Raw genomic sequence first — 21,289 nt, 5'->3', positions numbered from 1 at the left:
AATGAATATCGCAATTATTTAATACCCGAATCGATAGATTGTCATGATACATTAAATAATTTACTTAATAGTCAAAGAAAAGATAAATTACATTCATTAGATAAAACTTTATCTGTTTTAAAACCAAAAGGCTCAAAAAAACCACATCAGCGACGTAGAATTAAAGCAGAAAGGACTCGATAAAATATTTTTTATAAATTTTAATTCCTTATTTTTCCCCAATTTTCCCCTGCTCATAATCTATTTCATCAATATATATAATTTTATTATCCTAAATGTATATTTAAATCTTCTCTGCCGAACAAATTCCATCGTTATTAATTTATCTGATTAATAAAAATTGCAAAATTTAATAAAGACTACTAATTTTTTACCAAAATATAGATAATGCTATAAAAAAAATCATAAATATTTTAGTCATCATGATAGAATATGGCGAAATTTATTAAACACATTCAAAAATATTATTTTTAAAATTCAAAAATATTATTTTTAAATTTTATAATAAAAAATTTTAGGACGCCATCTAGCGGATATGATTAATTATGTGGTTAGCCGAGCCACATTTCCCAATCGAGCGATATTTAGTAATAAATGATTTATTATGTGGTTAGCCGAGCGATATTTCCCAGTCGAGCGATATTTAGTAATAAATAATTTATGTGGTTTGTCGAGCGACATTTACTAGCCGAGCGATATTTAGTAATAAATGATTTATTATGTGGTTAGCCGAGCGATAAATAGACCCACCGATATAATTACAAATAAACAATAATTATTGATTTTAAAAAAGAAAAAATTTTTATTTAAAAAAAAGTAAGGAAGAAAAAAATAATATTAAAAAAAATTTCTTGTTTATTTATTAAAAAAATAAGCAATCGTAAATTTGCTTCCCTCATGTATATTTTTATTTTAACGTAGTAAATATAATATAACGTGTAAAAATAATAGTAAATTTTTAATGTAGTAAAAATAATAGTAATTCTTCTTAACATAGTAAAAATAATATTAATATTTTTAATTTATATTAATTTTTTTTAACCAAGTCAAATTAGTTTTTTTTAACATATTATAAAGATTATATTAAGTTTGTTAAAGAATTTTATAGGAAAAATTTCAAAAAGCTTCGTCACTGGTATATTCATTTATTTAATTAATTTTTTATTTAAAAAATTATCTATGTATTGGCTTCTCTTTTAGATTCAAGGTTTTAAAAATTGAATTGTGTCAAGATATAGAATAGAGCAAAATTGCTCAGCTTCGGAATTTATAATAAAACATCTTAAATAATATAGAGAATGATGATATTCAGCTAGTAAACTTAGCTATTGAGGATCAAGAGGAATTATTAAATTCAAGTTTTTGACAAAATTGGCAAATAAACATTCAACAAATACAAATTATGATTCCATGCTAGAAGACTGACATTCTTGTTGGAAAACCACATAATGGTCTAAATTTTCGGAAAGAAAAGAGGAGTGAACTTCTTAATCTATCCAGGCTCGCTAAAAAAATTCTTGGTATTCCGGTGACTACCATACCCAGTGAAAAAGTCTTTTCTACTGCTGGGTTGCCGTTGAATTCAAGGATATCATCATTATGTCCCGAATATTTAAATAAAATAATTTTTATACATGATAATTAAAAAATTAAGAAATCGATTTATGGATTTTAAAGATTAAAAAATATTCCGAGATATCTGTAGTGTTGTTTATATTTTATTTTTTTAAAAAAAATTTTTTAAGCAATTAAAAAAATTTATAACTGCTCTGATTTATTGACAGTTTTAAAAATCTGCTCGCCGGCCACCGATAGTTTCGTCGGCGCACAGGGTATGTATATAAAAATTTTATAAATGTTTATTACAGTTACTTAAACTCAGTGGCGTAGTTTAAAATTTTCCTTAGAGGGGGTCCATACATATAAAAGCCTGGGGGACTTCGCCCCCAGACTCCCTTTAACGGCCTTAGGCACTTTTGGCCGATCTTACAAATCATAATTATATCTTCCACAAACATCAAAACCAGAAAAATATAAATATTTATTTGATATTAACTCACTTTTAAGTCTTTTGAACGTATAATCTAAAAAAAAATTTTTGCTCTGGGAGGGGTCCAAACCTGAAAACCACACCCGTAGCTACGCCACTGCTTAAACTATATTCCTCATCGATCATTTAAGTTAATTAAGAAATGTTCCACAACGATCATTTTAATTAAGACAACGATTTTTTATATATCTAATAATAATTTCTCATTCATTAATATTCCCTTATTTTAATGTGGTCAATGTGCGGATCACAATTGTTCTATCCTCGAACGCTAAGCTGCGATCGCACCCACATTTTCTATTATATTACCCTTTTCACATTTTTTATTCTTATTATCGAATAAACGAGCCCATTCAATACTCGAAATTTCATGTTTATTATTTCACATGGTGATATGATAGCATTGCCTTTTGATTTTTCTAAGGCACTCCGGTCCTTCGACCCAAAAATAATTTATCAACGTTACACCTTCACGGTTCCTGGAATTATTATAATATAAATTAGTCCAAACATCACCTTGTTCTTATCTGGCCTTTTTAATTCAATTTATCACTCTGGCTACCATCCTTTCAGCCTGACCATTAGAGCTAGAATATAATTGAGCCAACATTTGTTTATTTGTGACGAAGTTCAAAAATGTCTAAAATTTTTACTTATAAAGGCTGGACCCATGTCAGACACAATGATTCTTGGAATCCCAAATTTGGGGCACAATTTTTGTAATCCTTTAATGACAATCTTGGTCGTTAAATGAACTTCTTCATATTCAGTCCACTTAGATTATAAATCCATAATTAAAAATACGTTTTTTTATCCAAATCAATGTGGACACGCTTCCATGGTTGACTTGACTTTGGCCACTTCTTTAGGCATGGAAGTACAGATATTACATGAAACACATTTATTTGTAATTTCCATGTTCATACCAAGCCTCCAAACATATTCACGCGCCCATCCTTAATGATCGGCATATAATAAACATAAAATCTTATCGCGCAATTTATATGATATAAAACTTTCCACGTACAACACACCATTGAGAATTCTTTTTATATTTCCAATTTCTTACACCCATTAAACATAATTCTATCTGACTTAAATCCTTGTCTTTCAAAGTATTTTATTTAAAAACTTCCCAAGTAGTATGACCTTCCTTTAACATATAGAATAAAGTACAAATTAACGCATTATCTATAATTTTATTATCTTCCTGGACAATATATCTGGCAAGTGATTCTCTTTCCCTCGCTCATATCTAATTTCTAAATTGAAACATCCCACAAGTAACAAGGGTTATAATCTGGGGGACATCATTAATTCTTTATCTTTTTTAAACAAATGAATTTATGTCTTATGATCACGAATCATTTACCAATAAAATATTCACACTTAGTTAAGCCAAAAATACCAGCTGACTTTCTATTCAAAACAGAATACCGAGTTTCTACATGAAAAATTCTTACAAAAAAAATAAAATTGGTCTCTAACCCATCAATTAGATGTTATAATGCGCCTTCCACACCTTTATTAGAAGCATCTACCGCCAAGATTATTTATAAATCATTATAACACTAAAATCGGTTTTAGTCAATTTTTTTCTTTAATATTTTAAAAGGACTTTGTTGTTCAATTTTCCACTCAAAATGTAATAAATTATACAATGGTGATGCAACATTTGCAGAATTCTCCAAAAACAATCATAGTAACTAACCATGCCAAAAAATGACCGCACTTCAGACTTACTTTTTGGCTGATTTTAATATTTTTTTCACTTCAACCCCATTTGTTTGATGACTCAAATATACAATTTTGGTTATACCAAAAACACTTTTTCCTCTGCCTCAAGCTTTATGGCAAATTCTCTTGAAAACTCCTATATGGGTAAACCGGAATTTAAAGGCTCAAATCGGCGCCAATTTTGGATATTTTTTGATAGCCCTTTAGAGATTTTTCCTACAATTTGATATTTTTTTTTTACTATATATAGTTTTTGAGTTATAAGCATTTTAAAAATTTTACAGATTCAAAAGTGGCTCTTTTGAGCCCCTATATCTCGGGAACCAGGTGTGTTCGCGAGCTAAAATAAAAGTAAAAGGCTTTCTCATTTATTTACCTATCTAAATAATTCCAGAAATTTTTAACAATTTTAAAAGGGGTCGGCCGAAAATGTGTCTTTTTTGATCGTTTTCACATTGAATGGCACATATATATATTGGTAAGGATTATAAAATTGTAATATTTTATATAAAAAATTACAATATTAGATTTTTTAAAATAAATATGAAAACCTCTTATTTATTTTTCTGGCAATAAGCTTTTGCAATGTGGACTATATATCTATATCCCCTCCCATACTTGTTGCAGGGGGGGGGGGGATTTAAATGCAAGTGTTGACAAAGTTGGATATTTCTCAGGACTAATTCTTAAATGGATCCGAGGGATATACAATGTTATTAGTTATCTAAATAAACAGACATAAAATTTGCATTTTAAAAATAGTGGATTCCATATAATACCAACCTTTTGTTAGATTTGATAACCCAACCAAGCACACTAGATAAAATGAAAAATATGTTATTATACCATGTAGATATAAGGATTCTTTTAAATATTCCTTGATTTCTAATAAGTATGGCAGTTCATCTACATTACTATCAATTTCAATTGTTTTTTTGTTACAAGTTTCTCTTTGATTTTCAATTTAAATAAATAAAATTTAGGGATTATTGTGCATTTCCATTGTTTTAAAATAAAATAAATTTAGAATTTTTTAAAAAAGATCTAAAATCTTCATTTTTATAAAAAATCTTTTGAATAATAAAAGTAAAAAGATCATATCAGTTTTTTTATGAAAATGCTAAATATTGGTGCCAATCCAATCTGATATTAAATATCAGCCCTAATTTTTAATATAGATTTAAACAAAACACAATATTGGCAGAATGTAATTCCAATTTTTTAATATTATTTTTAAATATGATAATCGATGTGGCTTTGATACTTTTATAATTTAGTAAAACCAGCATAACAAGTAGTCAAATAGATTTGGGTCATCTTTGGAAAATGTGATGTAAAAATAAAAAGGATAGGTAAATTTGGAAAAAAATCAATAAATAATATTTTATCAAACCTTATGGAACTATTAAAAAATATTCAAAAGGTATACATAATATAATTCAAAAAATTTGATTTAAATCTATATTTTTTAAATTATGACATGTTTTAAATCAAATATAACGGCCAAATATTAAAAAGACTTTGCTACATACTTTAATTCATTTTTCCCAATATAATTGACATAAAATATATTCATATCATTTTCATTAAAAGATTATTTATCAAATCTTCCCTATTTCCAAAATCACCACCTTCAACATAGTGATTATTTTTTCTTCTCCACCCACCTTTAGGATTCTTTAGCTTAAAGACCCACAGAAAGTTTGATACTAATTTAAAATTTTCTCCAACTTTAAATATTTGATGGACAAGATCTTCCATACATATAATATCTTTTCTACCTATAAAACATTTAAAAATATTATTTTAATATTATAAACCAAGTTGCTTCTCAATCATTGCATTATTTGTTAGAGGATATCTTTGTTTATTGATCTTTGCAAAACCTCTTTTATATATAAGGCTTCTAATGGTCTTTAAATTTGGATAGCTAGAAATGGTTATTTAAATTTTCTAATTTTTAAATACCCCCAGGTTATCATTGGCTCTGCTATTTTCAGCATATTTAAGGTGGCTTTGTTTATTTTAATAAAAACTGCATTATTAATTTGCCTTAGACGTAAAAGTTGCAATATTTTTTTAACTTTTGGATTGACTTTGTTAATACTAAAATATAAGTAAAAGATATATATAAGATTCAATATATAATTTACCCTCTAATTCTTATTACAATAGCAACTTTAGGTTCATCTGGAACATAAAAATTTTTCCCAGCTTTGGCAGTCTTCTTTAATGCATGCAATTGCTTTTTCTGGATCCTATATTCTTTAGTATATTTTTCTGCCCTTTTGAATGCACTTAATTTCAGACTTTTTGCTTTCTTAAATATAAATGAATTTTAAATAAGAAATCAAGTATACATTCTTTTCCAATAGTAAAGACTTTATTCTCTTCGCTTTTTGTTCATCATATCTCTTTCGTTTCTTTAATAAAGTCTCAGGGACGGTGGGAATTTTAACTTGGCTAATATTATTATAAATAACACATTATTAATATAATCAATTACTCGACTTCCATTAAACGGATGATATTAAATATATCAACTAGGAGAATAAATTAGTAAATTCTAAATTTTTTTTTGTAAAAAATTACGAAATTTAAATGAATAAATTGATATATCTAGAATATCTATGCACTCAAGTTTTAGCTGCTCTTTAGGATCAATAGTATTTAATTTAAAAAATTGTTATAGAAAATTTAAAAAACGTATGTTAAATTACATGATTCAAATAAGTCAATCTAAATTATTTAAAAATTTTAGAAAATCATAATAGTTAATTTTTTATAAGCAAAAATGAAGACATTAAAATTTTTAAAATACTGGTCTACCTAAAGAGGACTCCTCCTCATTGGCTTAAGGAGTCTCTAGACCATGCCCAAACGGCATAAATATCTTAAAGAAAATTCTTAAAATGTTAATAGTAAATATGTATAATACATTTTTCCTTCTACTAATTTCTTTTAAAATGAAAATCTTGATTCTTTGTAAGTCTAAAAGATATACTATTATTAATCTATATTATAATTTTCCAATGTCCTCACTACGTCATCGTGACGTCATGTCATCGCTACGTCATGTCATCGCTACGTCATGTCATTGCTACGTCATGTCATCGCTACGTCATGTCATCGCTACGTCATGTCATCGCTACGCTATGTCATCGCTACGTCATGTCATCGGTACATATTAATTTATTTTTTTTTATTTGTTGATTTTATTTTTTCTATACAAACAGATGATCCTATAACTTAAGTTTTCTATGCAACTGTAGGATGTCATATTAAAACCTTAAATATTCTTATAATTTATCATCACCAAATTTTTCAACCTATGCAAGTATTGGATATCAAAATATTACATTAAATATATCTATTTACAAAATATTACAAAATATTACAACTTATTATATATTTTCTAAACAAACAGATGATCCTATAACTTAAGTTTTCTATGCAACTGTAAGATCCATATTTAAACCATAAATATTCTTATAATTTATCATTACAAAATTTTACATTGGATGTCAAAGTAATTCATTAAATAAATATCTATTTCAAAATATTACAAATTATTAATATTTTATATAGAAATTCAATTTAACTTGTACATCAGAGATTTTTTTCCCATAACTTAATTTTTGGAATTATCTCCAATAATACGAGGTAATATTTGTTATTTCTTATAATAATATTAGAGCAGACCTGATTTTCTCATGATTCTTTGTGTATTTTCCATTTTATATTTTAACAGTCTTTTTTTATAATATTATATTTTCATGTATGTTTGTAATATTGTCCCAGAACAGTAATAACTCATAGATTAATTGGTAAATCAGAGATTTCTCATTCATTAATTATAAATTTAATATCTCCAGGCTTGGGAAAATTTTTTCAAAATTATTAAGAGTTGGACTGGACTTAATTATAAATTTAATATCTCCAGGCTTGGGAAAATTTTTTCAAAATTATTTTTGGGTTGGACTAGGCTTAAAAATTATTTCTCAAAATTAATATTGGCTTGGTTTTCAAAATTATTAGGGATTGAGGTGGGCTTGAGTAAATTTTTTAAAATTATTAAGATCATGGATGCTTGGAAATTTTTCTCAATAGTACAAAAAATGTATAAAAATCATTAAGCATTATTACTCGAGAAGCTGCCATTAGTGAAAATAGTTATAAATGCATATAATATTTTCATTATATCATTATATTACTACAATATTCATGAGTATTAGATGTCAAAGTAATACATTAAATATATCTTTTTTACAAAATATTACAAATTATTCATATCATCATTAATATTTTATACATTTACTCAATAAAATACCAACAGTCATAATTTATTTTTAAATAATATATATTTATAAAAGCATTTTGTAAATTTATAAAATCAAAATACAATTATAACCTTGATCATAGTACAAAAAAAGTATAAAAATCATTAAGCATTATAAAAAATAAATTGTTAGAATTTACTTAGTATGACATTATTTTATAATTTAAACAAATTTATATTATTTAAGCATCCTATGTATTTTTAAAGCTATCCATTTTGTGGGGCCGCACAATATTCCCTTTTATCTCTGATGAATATTTTGTCTAACTAACTGAAAAATATACAAAGTATATTAATTTTAATAATTAACTAAATTAATATAACAATTTTTAAGGATCCTACTTTTTTAAAAGCTTACCATTTTGTCGGATCCACCATTGCTCTATTATCGCTGCTGATTATTTTGTATAAAGCACAAAAAATATACATAGTACATTATTTTTATTATAAATAATTATATATATGATTTTATATCTATTCCAAAAAATCGATTACTTTTTTATAATTTAATTAAATTTATATTATTTTAAGCATCCTACGTATTTTTAAGGCTATCAATTTTTTTGGGCCGCACAATATGACCTGTTATCTCAGATGAATATTTTGCGTATTTTTAAGGCTATCAATTTTTTTGGGCCGCACAATATGACCTGTTATCTCTGATGAATATTTTGTCTAACTAACAGAAAAATATACAAAGTACATTTTTAATATTTAACTAAATTAATATAACAATTTTTAAGGATCCTACTTTTTTAAAAGCTTACCATTTTGTCGGATCCACCATTGCTCCTGCTGATTATTTTGCATAACGCACAAAAAAATATACATAGTAGTACATTATTTTTATTATAAATAATTTTATATATGATTTTATATCTATTCCAAAAAATCGATTATTTTTTTATAATTTAAATAAATTTATATTATTTTAAGCATCCTACGTATTTTTAAGGCTATCCAGTTTGTCGGGATGCACAATATGCCCTTTTATCTCTGATGAATATTTTGTCTAACTAACTGAAAAATATACAAAGTACATTTTTAATATTTAACTATATTAATATAAATATTTTTAAGGATCCTACTTTTTTAAAAGCTTACCATTTTATCGGATCCACCATTGCTCTATTATCACTGATGAATATTTTGTAAAATGCTAAAAAAAATAAACATAGTACATTATTTTTATTTTTTTTATAAATAATTTTATATAATAATTTTATATCTATTCCAAAAAATCAATATATATTACAATATTTATTTTTATTCAATTAAATTATATATTTATTCTTAGGGATCCTACCTTTTTAAACAATACTCCTTTTTATTCCTTCAATAAAAAATACTACACGGAGTTTTCTATTTTTAGGATTTTATATTTATTCCAAAAAAAATACATATTACGGTATTAATATATTATTTAAATTATTCTATACCTATTCTCAAAGATCCTATTTTTTTTTAATTTTGCCAACTGGTATTTTATTTTAATCCTACCTTATAAAATTAACTTGAGAATTTTTTTTTTACTTTAGAAAACTATCCCCATTTTATTTCCTCTTTATAATTGTTCAAATATTGATATATCAGCCATTAATAATGAGCAAATGCAAAATAAACCTTTAGAATATCATAATAGGCTTGATAAGTCCCCCAAAATTTTTTTTTATGATAGCCCTTCAACTACTAAAAATATGCATTTAATATTGACACATCTACTGGTTTACATTATTTTAATGTTTGTTTAATTTCAACAATAGTTTATTTATATTATTGCCTGATTTCTTTATTTGTCTAGGCTATTCCAACCTTAATCCCACACATTGCACAAAACATGATGAATCTATTATTAAAGATAAGCAAATAAAATAATGACGATTAAACAAACGCCTTACCCGTTCTAGAGTTACTGGTAGCCAAAATAATAAAGAACCACGCTTGAAATGAACTCCTCTGGAGGTTTATTTTGTTTTTTTTATCTTATGTTTAATATCTATGTTTATTTTATTTTCACCCAGTTCTCCAAATGATATTTCTTTCACCACTATCACAATCCCTATGCCACCTCTGCCTATTTTTTTTAACAAATATAAGCATTTAATTCCGTTCTATCATTCACTTCACTAGGAGTTAAAATAAATATTACTTTATCTGATTCTCTGAGAAACTTTCATGAATATTTAGAGGAATGTTCAAACTTGAATGTACAGTACGGCCAATTTCATCAACTTTATTAATGGAAAAATATGCAGTATTTCTGTCGTGGCCTTTAACATTAAATTAATCCGAAAAGCTACAATAACCCTATGTAATAAACAACAATTTATTTTTATATATAATTATAATTGATCATATTACCAAAAACTATAAGAGTCGGTTATTTTTATTTTATTTGTCATGATTCTCTAATAAGTGGTTTGCCCAGGCCTTCCCAGTTTCCCTTAATACGGAATTCACATGTTTTTTTTTACATCTTAAACTAATTGGTAAATCAGATAATTCCTCTTCATATGATGTTAAATCAATTAAAAATTTAACTATCTCCGAGGTGGGAAAAAATTTTCAAAATTATATTGGATACGATTGGGCTTGGAACCTCAAAATTTATATTAGCTTGCACCTGACATGGAAATATCTTTAACAAATTATTAAGGGTTGAGCTAGGCTGGATAAACTTTTTAATAATTATATGCTTCCTAATATTGTGAGCTTGGATCTGGCATGACATCTACCGTAAAAAAATGAATAAAAATCTGATTCCCCTCATTTTTAACGGGCTTTCTACTAGTAATTTTAAAGTACAAAAAATGGATCTGTATAAAATATTATTAAGATTAGTTATAATGCAAAGATGTAGTTACTAAAAAGTGGCGAATATTATTGGAGCAAATATAAGGGAAGTATAAAGGAATTCATTTTGACGAAACCTATATAAGTCATTATATAATTAATATATATATATGTGGATATATATTATCCCATATTAGGTTTTCTATTTCTACCTTATGAATTGAATCTGTTATCATTATAACAAATTAAAAACAAAAATTATTTCTTTAATGAAAAATAAAAATATCAAATTCTAAAACAAATTATGTTTTAACTTTATAATTAAAGCAAATAACTTATCTACCCTCCTTTGATTTTGCTAACATAAAGTAATAAACATGTATTAAATTTTAACCTATGATGTAAATTTTTACCACAGTCAGCCCACCTATATTTCCTTCAAGTCATTGATAATCAATGAATTTTCTATATCCTTTTATTTACAATAGCTTGACTATTTATTTCATTCTTATTAATCTACCTTTTATATTAGAAATTGAGTTACGGCTATAAATTATTTTATTATATACCATAGCTTGACTATTTATTTCATTCTTATTAATCTACCTTTTATATTAGAAATTGAGTTACGGCTATATTTGCAAATTCATTTCAATATATTTTACTAAAAGTCTCCAATTTCATATATCTAGTATTGATATATTATAGGATAAATTCAAGTATGATAAAATATTTGACATCAAATTATCTATATTAAAATTTTTCGATGTCCTCGTTACGTCATTCGTGGCTTCATGTCTTCGTTATGTATTTATTTATTTTTATCGATTTCAAAAAAAATAATAAAAATATAAATATCTTCAATCATTTAATTAACAGTATTCAAATAAATTCAATTCTAACGGGTCATACGAAATTTTAATTATAGTGTGCAGATTTGAAGTAAATCATATTATATTGAAACAAATTATCTATATGTATTTTAATCATAAATATTTTCTTTAAATCATTTTATTCTAAATTCAACTCAATATTCAATTCTAATGGGATATAATTTAAAATTTTTAAACTCTTTAAATATATCAGGGTTACCACCCCACAATCTTTCACTCAAAGTTGGGATACCTATAATTTTAATGCGTTATTTAAATTCTGCTTCTGGCTTGAGCGATGGAATTAAACTGATCTTAACCTCTTTGGACCAAATATAATTGAGGAGGAATTTGTTTCTGATAGTTTTATAGTTTCATTCCTAGAATATGCTTAATTCCAACTTATTCTGGCTTATAATTTTTTTTAAGCGTCGCAAATTCCCGTGAGCCCTGCTTTTATCATGACAATTAATAAAGCTCAGGGACAAATGTTGAACAAAGTTGGAATCTATTTACCTTATTGTTTTTCTACATGGATAGCTATATTTGTCTATATCTCTGTTTTATTCTCCTCATAAACTAAAAATTATGACCAATGATAAAACAAGAACTAACTAATGTAGTGTATCGTGAGATTATAACCCATTAATCTCGGTTTATACGAATACGAAATAACAATACTTAGTATGCTATTTTTTTTTATATTAAATAAATTTAATTTTAAGCATCGAACTTATTTTTAAAGCTATTCATTTTAACGGGCCAAACAATATGCCCTTTTATCTCTGATGAATATTTTGTATAACTCATAAAAAATATATACATGGTACATAAATTTTATTATTTAAATTAAATTATATAGGATTTTATATCTTAATAATATTCCAATTAGTTACTTTACGGACTGATTTTTTATTATTTTTATTTTATAATATAGATTAAATTAATAATTTCTCTGTAACCCTTCGAGCGACTAATTTAAAATTATTAACATTGTAAAATGATAGTTTCATGATTTTATATTAACATTAAATAAATATCATAAAGGATTGTACAAAGAAAATTGAGAAAAAAATGTGACGCTCGAAATTGTTATTATATTTGAATAAAATGATCTATTAAAACATATTATTATCCCAGTCTATTCTCATATATATTTCATTGAGGCCAAACAATGTTATGAATGCATCGAATAATTCTATACCACCTCCATGACCAAATTTGTCAAATTGGATTTTACTAAATTTAGAAGCGATGACTACATAAGGAAATTGAAAAATTTCATTGATACAAGCAAGAGTTCTGGGGAAAAGGCCGCTTTTTTTTATGAAATTTATCTGACATGTTTAACAACATTGGTGCAATCTGTACGGAGGCGACCTACAGGACCCAATCGCTTTTCTTGGCAAACTCATGCCTGAACATCCTTCGAAGACATAGAATGTTACCTCTATGTATTCTTTGCAGTCACTAAAGGCAAGGAGGAGACGTTTACAGCATGGGTTACGCGTATAGCGAGGCCCATTAAAGAATCAAATTTGGTGGCATTCAACGCATCATTGAGAAGGTCAGAGTGGCTACAATTTCAAAAAAGCGGTTAGGAGCTCTTTGACCAAAGAAAACATATATAATCTAGGTATTGTGAAAGAAATCAGGGAGCCAAATGATATCAAGGGCAAGGTGAAAGTAGAAGCCATACATTTGGGTGAATCATCTGGAATACAAGAGAAGATCAATTACATGAACTGAGCTAAACCACAAAACCCAAACAGGACTCTAATGCACATCATAATTCTCTTGTTAAATATGACGCTTTTACCAAGCAACCTGAGCTCATGTATGACAACCGCCACGAACAACGTTTTGGCTGCCGCGACGATCGTTTCGATGAACGCTACGATATTCGTCGCGACACCCGTTTCTATCAACACTACGATAATCGTCATGACAACCGCAACTGTTTGAACAATAGCCATGATGATCGATACGAAAATCGCGGGTACAACGTGATCATAGTTAAAGTTATGATCAAGGGGATGATTACTACAGAAAGGACAATACAAACAACTAACCACGTAGCGCTCATCATAGATATAACCCACAAAACAGCAATCCATTACAATGACAACTATACCAATAACAGATCTTATTATTACAAAGATTGTGCTTTCAATGGAACACCAACTATACTATGAACATCGACGAAATCGATTATAAGGATATCACAAATACCGACGTAAAAGAGTACTCTTCAGAATCTGACGGTGAACAAACTGGGGGTCAATGATATCAGATATAATGCGTACATTATGGTGAGCATCAACGACATACCCATGTGATGCAAGTGGACACCGACACCAGAGGCACACAGCTAAGGCTGTAGGTATAGCCACGACACGCAAGACTGATATGAGGCTAACAGGGTAACACGGCAGCGTTATCAAGATCATAGATTTAGCCAATGTTAACGTGAAGTTTGAGAAAACTAATCTGGAGGCCATAGTGGTGGATAGTGATAAGTGCCCCCTCCCTGCTAGGACGTGTATGGCTCCATACCTTCAATAATATATTCTAAACATTCATTGTTGGTGACGTAGACGATGATCTCGAGAAAGTAATTTCGACAATGAAAAAAGGCCTTGAGTCAACACGCTTCAACAAACCCAAAATGATCAGGTAAGTGAAGATTTACCTGAAGCATGACGCTGTGCTTAGAATCATTACCTCCTAGGAGAGTGCCATATGCCAGGATTGACGCAATGACTTATGAGTTAGACGTCTGGCTAAAGGATAATATCATAGAGCCTGTATCTCAATTCAGATATGATGCAATTTAAATTATCTTTATATACCCATATCACATGTTTAAAAGTTAGAACAAAGAAAAAAAAGTTTTTCTTTTTTTCTTGAAAATATATATTGTTACAAATCGACAGATACAACACAAATTAATTGTTTTCCTAATAGTTAACTTCATGCTTTGTCGCTGCAAGTTCGTAATGAGACGATAAGCATTTTACGATATAAAGGAAAAGAAATAAATAATAATTACATATACTTTATATATATATAAAAAAAATTTGACACATTTTATATTTCACATTTATTACATTTTTGATAAAGTTTCCGTAGCAGTTTCTCCAACAGAACCGACCTGTGAAAATTCATCGGAAGGCCAATTTTGAATATTGAAAGCAGTGGGTTTATTCAAAAATGGATTCCACATACCTTGGATGGAAGTATTTTCGGATTTAGTTTCGTTTAAAATGTGGCCAACGGGATAACCAGAACTGGTCTTAAAATAATTTACCCATTTGTGGATATCTTGAGCAGTGAAATTTCTAACGCACATATTTTCGATATTTCCCGTTACTTTGAATAAAATGATATAACAAGAAATTAAATAATTGTATGTTAGCATGTATTTTATGTCAAATTTAAGAAAAATATCAGAAATAGTAAGATTCTTCCCTTTTTTAAAAATATTTTTTTTTAGATTAAAGCAAATAAAGACTTAAAAATCTTACAGTATTCAGCAACAATATATGGAGCCCGATGCCTGCGTGGCATTACGTAGATTGCAACTGAGGGATTAGTTTGGGCAAACTCTACCAAATTTTTTTCAACGTACTCTCTAAAAAGTAAAAATCAAATACATAATATTATGAATCTAATAACTTTTTTTTAAAAATATGAAATATAATTTTTACACTATTAATTATTGTTGCCAAAGTAAATAATTTAATTTTTTAATTGATGGTATTTTTATGTTGATTTTCAAAAGGCATAGAAACTGACTATAAATTGACCATTATAAACATTCTAGCAAAAGTAGCCCATCACAAATGACAGGATATACAAAGTAGTAAGATCCCAATATACCAAGCAAAAAATATAACTAGGAAAAACTCGCTATTATAACGCATCATAAAAATAATTTATCATAATAATTAATAATAAAATTTAAAAAATAATATCCTGTATTTTTAAATAGTATAAGCGAATTATCATGTTATCTTTTAAAATCTAGATCTTGAAATTAAAATATCAATTTTTTTATCATAACCTTAATAAAGTGCATTGCAACTTGTATTTAATAAAACTATTTTACCTCATGATTTCGTTATTTTATTTGGTCTTACTTTTAATTTAATAATCTAACAACCAACAGTAAGTATTCTAAAATATTTAGTACCTAATATAAAAACTTAAAAAATGGACTGGTAACATTAAAATTTTTTTACATAAAATGGAGTACTCTAAAATAAAATAAAAAGATTCCATAAAAAATGATTTTAATCTGTTTTTTATATTTAATTTTAATATCGTTTTATAAATGTTATTTTTAATATAGTTTTTAAAAATAAATAAAAGTATAATATTAAAAAAATTATAGAACCCTGCCTAAATTTTAAAAAAAGATTAGGGATTGGGTTCAGTAAAATATCGATAGTTCTGGTTCACAGCCCTGCGTTTACCATGATAAATTTAATAAATATACAAAAATATAGGAATTTTATTTTAAATATAAACTTTTTTTAGTAACTGTTGAAATATGAAAAACAAAATTAATTTATTTTTGTAATGCCCTCCTTTTTATATTTATATAAAGTTATGCGGCATGCTACACATATATAATTGCCAATATTGATTTTGGCAAATTCCGTCATCCACCGACTTACTTTGCGTAACTTCTTTGATAAAAGTTTTTTTTATATTAAAAGAATTTTTATATATCATGATATTCAAATTTAAATAGTATTAATAATTTTAAAATTGATAAATTTTGCAAAAATTGGCAACTGGAATTGAAATTTATTGGGATTTAAATCATAATTACTTTTGCTATCTAGCGGAAATTTTATTTTTATGCCAAAATACGATTTTATTCAACAAATATTATATTATGGAATGTAAAAAAAGAGAGATTGACTTATATTTTCAAAAATTAAGTTTAAAGCTATTTAAATATCAACGCCATCTAGAAGTATTTTTATTTTAAGCATTTTTTCTACTTAACTTTTTTTTACCACTCTGAAAATTTTTATATGAACAGTTCTTGGTACTCTTTACATATCTGAAATTTTGAAGAAAAATTTTTTATTTAACATTTAAAAAAATTAATTACAAATTTTTGACCGCAATTTAAAGGAAGTTTATAAATTAAAAATTCATTATATTTAAAATATGTGGAAGAGTACTTAAGATATATATTATAGAATGAGAATTTAGAGCATACATAATATAGAAAACTAAAATAACTACTAATTACTATAAAAATTAAATTAAAATAAAAATTTATAAAAATAAATTTTTTTTCTTGATATTACACCTTTTTATCGCTATATTTATACTACTAAAATTTACATGATATAATCTCTTCGTATTCATATTCAAATTTATATAAACCACTATTTAATACAAATAATAATATTCTAATTATTATAACATTAATATATAGTGCATCTAATATTAAAGTTATCCCAATTTTAAAAATAATTTTTTTTGAAAAATAACCAAGCAGAGCCATTTTGAGACCCTATAAATATATCTCCGGTTCTAGTAGAGTTAAGGGCTAATATTTTGGATTCAATTACAACACTTCATTAACTTCCACACCAAATTTTAGCAAAATATGAGATGGTCAGGTTATAAGGTGATTGATTATGGAATGACAAGTCTAGACCTATTATAACTTGAAACAAATATTTTTAAGTATTATATCTATCTGTTTCAAGTTGATTTACACTAAGCTATCTTTATTGGAGTCCCTAATATTTTAATGCGAGATCTATATTATACATCTGATTTGTGCAATAATCAATAATAGCAGAAAGACAAATATAATTAAGACAGAATTTGTTGTTGATACACTTTTCTCGAAACTAGAATTTTTATTCAAATAGGTTTAATTCTAACTAGTGCTGTGTCAATATTACGAATCGGGCTGATATAACCCAATCTAATCTTTTTTATTGTTATGATTGTGAAGAGGAACCAAAATTCAATTTATCTATAATGTTTAAAAAAATCAAAATATTTAAGAGTATAGCTAAAAATTTGATATTATTTTTTGTTATATTATCTTCAACAAGAGAAAAAACTTATCTAACAAGTCACATTCAGTTATTGTTTTTAAAAGGCTTAATTTAACTGATTTTTAAAAATGGTCAACTCAAAATTTTAGTTAATAAAAGTAAATTATATAAGCTTGGAAATTTTGCCTACAGATATTTCATTGGAAGTTAGTTTATTTTTTATATGAACAGAAATCATTGATTTTATGACATTGGTTCAAATATAGATGAAAAATAAATATAAATATAGGACCAGTTTTGTAGTATTATTGGATAAGTGAAAAATTTATAGATCAGCACATAACTAATTTTAACTGCCTCAAGCCTATAATCTTTTTTATGGGCTAATAATTTTCCGTAAGACCTGTTTTTGCTATGACAAATAATAAAGCTCAAATAACGTTGAACAAAGTTGAAATTCCTCAACTAATCTTTGCATAGGCAGATATCACATCTAACATAATGTGGGATAAAGGTTATTTGACTTGGCTGGGAAGTTAGTATAAGTTGTCTTGTCCATAATACCCTGGATTGAACCAAACCATTATCCTAGAATCAAATCTATATGTCAAAATGCCAAAAAGAACAATCCAAACCTATATAATTTTCCCGAACCAGTTTAGAAATTTGTTTATACTTACAATGCTACATCTAAAATTAGTATTTATAGTGTGTTACCATTTTAAAGTGTTGCATAATTTGGGTTGTTAAAATGATCACATTAGGCTGATTTTCAAATATGACACAATTAAGATTTTAGCCAAAATGATATTTTGTAAGCATGGAGATTTTGTTCATAGATGGCAGAAAGATTTGAACCTTTATTTGCTAAACCTCAAGTACATAAAATTAATTTAGTTAAAATCTTAATTGTTTTTAAAAATTGACTTAAATATGGCTTTTAACAATCTTAAACATGATAGTTGATTAAATTTTACTATTCAATACTGATCAGATAATGTGAATATTGGACCAATACCCAACAATATTGGTGATTCTCTATTAAAGGTTAATAATTTTATAAAAAAACAGGCTATTTTAATAGAACCAGCAGCCTGATCGAACCAAAGCATCTCTAATAAAAAAAATCAAATAAGAGGATTTGCTATATAATATGGGTAGATTTTGCACAAAACCTATCCATTTTTTTAAAAAAATGACTAAGGAATGGTTTTTAATAAAATTCATTCTCCCACCAGATTTAATAAATATAAGATTGCTTGGTTCTTTATTTTAAGGTAATTTAATGTATTTTGAGCAACTTATTAAATATGCAATATTTTTAACAAACAGCCAGATAACTTATAAAGAAGATATTATCATAAATCTACCTTAGCTAGTCCTCTGATTTGTTAAATTCATCAAAAATATTTATAGGCTAATTTATAACATTAGTTAGTATCAAATAATTTTGTAATAAATTTGAACATAGATTTGAGTTGTGGCATTAATATATTAAAATAACATTCTAAAAATATATAATTATATGAAATATGAACCTTAATCCATGACTGTCTTTATATTCTTTGCATAACTTGAAAGTAATTCTCATTAATGGACAAATATAGCGACCTACTCCATTTTGCAGTATAGACTTTAAATGAGTTTTATAAAGAGTGTCTTTGTAGGTTCCGGGTGCTAGTCCTGCTCCTGACGTTGCACTCTGAACTCTAGGTATGATTTTGAAAAATTTGTTAGCAGACATATAAAAATCTTAATGAATTAATTTACTGTCACTTGTCAAATATGATAGGTCATTTATCTCAAGTTAATCACGTGAAATTTTTTCCATCAAAATATTTTTTTTCTAAAAATTTTCTTTTTATTTCGATTATCAAACAGACAAAAGTACTCAAAACATAAACACATTGAACAAAAATCTTCAATTTATAAAACCTTAAGTAAAAGAAAAAGGGACAATTTATTTTTTATTTTTGTTGGTTGAATCGAAAAAGCTAAAAGTCGATTCATAAAATTATAGTAGTTCAGTGATTTGTTTTGAAGTCCTGATTTTAAACTATCAAAAAATGATTATAAATGAATTTTGAAAATAGCAATTTAATAGAAATGTCCGGACAATAAAAACTTTTATTTCTTCTACATTTATATAAGATTTTTAAAAATTTAGAATTAAGTTTATTATGTATGCATGCTAAACTTTTTAAAGATTTGTAGGAAATATATACGTAAAAATTTGGTGATATCTTTAATTTAAATTTTTTTTTATAGATGATAAATATTATTTTAAATTTCAAATAATCGCGTGATTTAAAAAATATATATTATAAAAAAATATTAAAATTTATATAATAGGAAAAGAAAATTAAATATAGATATAATTAAAAAATTTATAATATAAAATATTAAATTTATATAACAGGAAAAGAAAATTAAATATAGATATAATTAAAAAATATATATTAAAATTATATTTAAAAAAAATTTTTTTAATTTTAAATAAATTTTAAAAAACTAAAAGAAAAGGGACATATTATTTTAAGGAGGATTGAATGTTTGTGCCTACAGAATTCGAAAGAAATCTGCTAATAAGTAGAACTTCATTAGGAAGGATCCCCTAACGAGTCGCCTTTATTTGCCGATGGGTTTGATAAAATTGAGAACCTAATTTTCAAACATCCTCAATGTGTTTGTGAATTGGTATGAAAACTATTCGTGAGGCCGGCCCTTTGATGGCGGAAAATAAGAGGTTAAACTTTACTGCAAAGTCAATGAACATGTAGTCCATGATCACTGGAAGAACATTCGACCAGAATGATATGCCATTAGGTAGGGTCATCATTAAAAAGACCCACTGGTTCAAGGATGGGTGAGATATTAAATATTTGGGGGCAGCTTGGTAAAAGTTATTAATAGTTTTTTATAGCGGAGATGGCGTCCGCGGGAGAACTTGTAGTGCAAGAAATGGAGCCAAAGAAATGGAGCCAAAGAAATGGAGCCAAAGAAATGGAGCCAATTTATGGACCACAATCGACTTAAATGGAAGAAACTGCAATAAAACCTCAACAAAGAGCTAAGTATATACACAGCTGTTCGCCAGATATTAAAAGGCCAAGATTGATAGCCAGATTTGCATTTAGTATTATGCTGTATATCATTGACAGGTAATCATAAAAGCATTTCAATAATTTTGAATGTTAGAGGCAAGACAGTAGGAGTGGGATAAACTGTTGCTGTTCCAAACTGGTCATTGGTATATTAGCCTGAAAATCTTTATGTGTGATTCAGCTTCAGGCACCATTTAAACAAGTAATGATTACTATGAACCAGAATTGAAGATGGCAAATTAATTTATTAATATATATAGTTAATCAAAAATTCTAAATAACCTAAATAAACTAAACGTAATAATATAAAAACAAACTAAAAATAAAAAATCAAACTAAAAATTATAAAAGTTTCC

At 26.5% G+C, this 21,289-nt stretch overlaps 2 protein-coding genes across 2 annotated transcripts; both read right to left on the bottom strand.

Annotated features, from left to right (window-relative positions):
* Nucleotides 1-5,297: 5,297 nt before the first annotated feature.
* On the bottom strand, nucleotides 5,298-6,359 carry LOC135929519 (large ribosomal subunit protein uL30-like). The gene is made up of 6 exons (XM_065466134.1): nucleotides 6,294-6,359; nucleotides 6,148-6,250; nucleotides 5,941-6,107; nucleotides 5,756-5,893; nucleotides 5,608-5,717; nucleotides 5,298-5,568 (listed from the first exon to the last, which is right to left on the bottom strand). Exons 1-6 carry the CDS (start codon nucleotides 6,302-6,304, stop codon nucleotides 5,360-5,362), a joined length of 738 nt encoding a protein of 245 aa, XP_065322206.1. The 5' UTR covers nucleotides 6,305-6,359; the 3' UTR covers nucleotides 5,298-5,359.
* Nucleotides 6,360-12,883: 6,524 nt separating this feature from the next.
* Nucleotides 12,884-19,590, bottom strand: LOC135929389 (large ribosomal subunit protein mL43-like). The gene is made up of 3 exons (XM_065465941.1): nucleotides 19,368-19,590; nucleotides 15,319-15,425; nucleotides 12,884-15,163 (listed from the first exon to the last, which is right to left on the bottom strand). The coding sequence occupies exons 1-3, from the start codon at nucleotides 19,571-19,573 to the stop codon at nucleotides 14,898-14,900; spliced, it is 579 nt and encodes a 192-aa protein (XP_065322013.1). The 5' UTR covers nucleotides 19,574-19,590; the 3' UTR covers nucleotides 12,884-14,897.
* Nucleotides 19,591-21,289: the final 1,699 nt, after the last annotated feature.

The sequence above is a fragment of the Gordionus sp. m RMFG-2023 genome, chromosome 5, assembly GCF_954871325.1.
Source record: "Gordionus sp. m RMFG-2023 chromosome 5, tfGorSpeb1-WG-v2, whole genome shotgun sequence".
In the NCBI taxonomy this organism is placed as follows: domain Eukaryota; kingdom Metazoa; phylum Nematomorpha; class Gordioida; order Chordodea; family Parachordodidae; genus Gordionus; species Gordionus sp. m RMFG-2023.
Note: the sequence above shows the minus strand (reverse complement) of the source record. Positions and strands in the feature narration are given on the sequence as shown.

Excerpts from the sequence above, each read along its gene's own strand:
- LOC135929389 (XM_065465941.1), bottom strand. The coding sequence starts at position 19,573 with ATGTCTGCTAACAAATTTTTCAAAATCATACCTAGAGTTCAGAGTGCA. Across the intron at positions 15,426-19,367 it reads AAAGACAGTCATGGATTAAG|AGAGTACGTTGAAAAAAATT; the intron begins GTTCATATTTCA and ends TTTACTTTTTAG. Across the intron at positions 15,164-15,318 it reads ATATATTGTTGCTGAATACT|TAACGGGAAATATCGAAAAT; the intron begins GTAAGATTTTTA and ends TTTTATTCAAAG.
- LOC135929519 (XM_065466134.1), bottom strand. Across the intron at positions 6,108-6,147 it reads CTTTACTATTGGAAAAGAAT|AAAGCAAAAAGTCTGAAATT; the intron begins GTATACTTGATT and ends TTTATATTTAAG. Across the intron at positions 5,718-5,755 it reads GAGCCAATGATAACCTGGGG|CTATCCAAATTTAAAGACCA; the intron begins GTATTTAAAAAT and ends AACCATTTCTAG.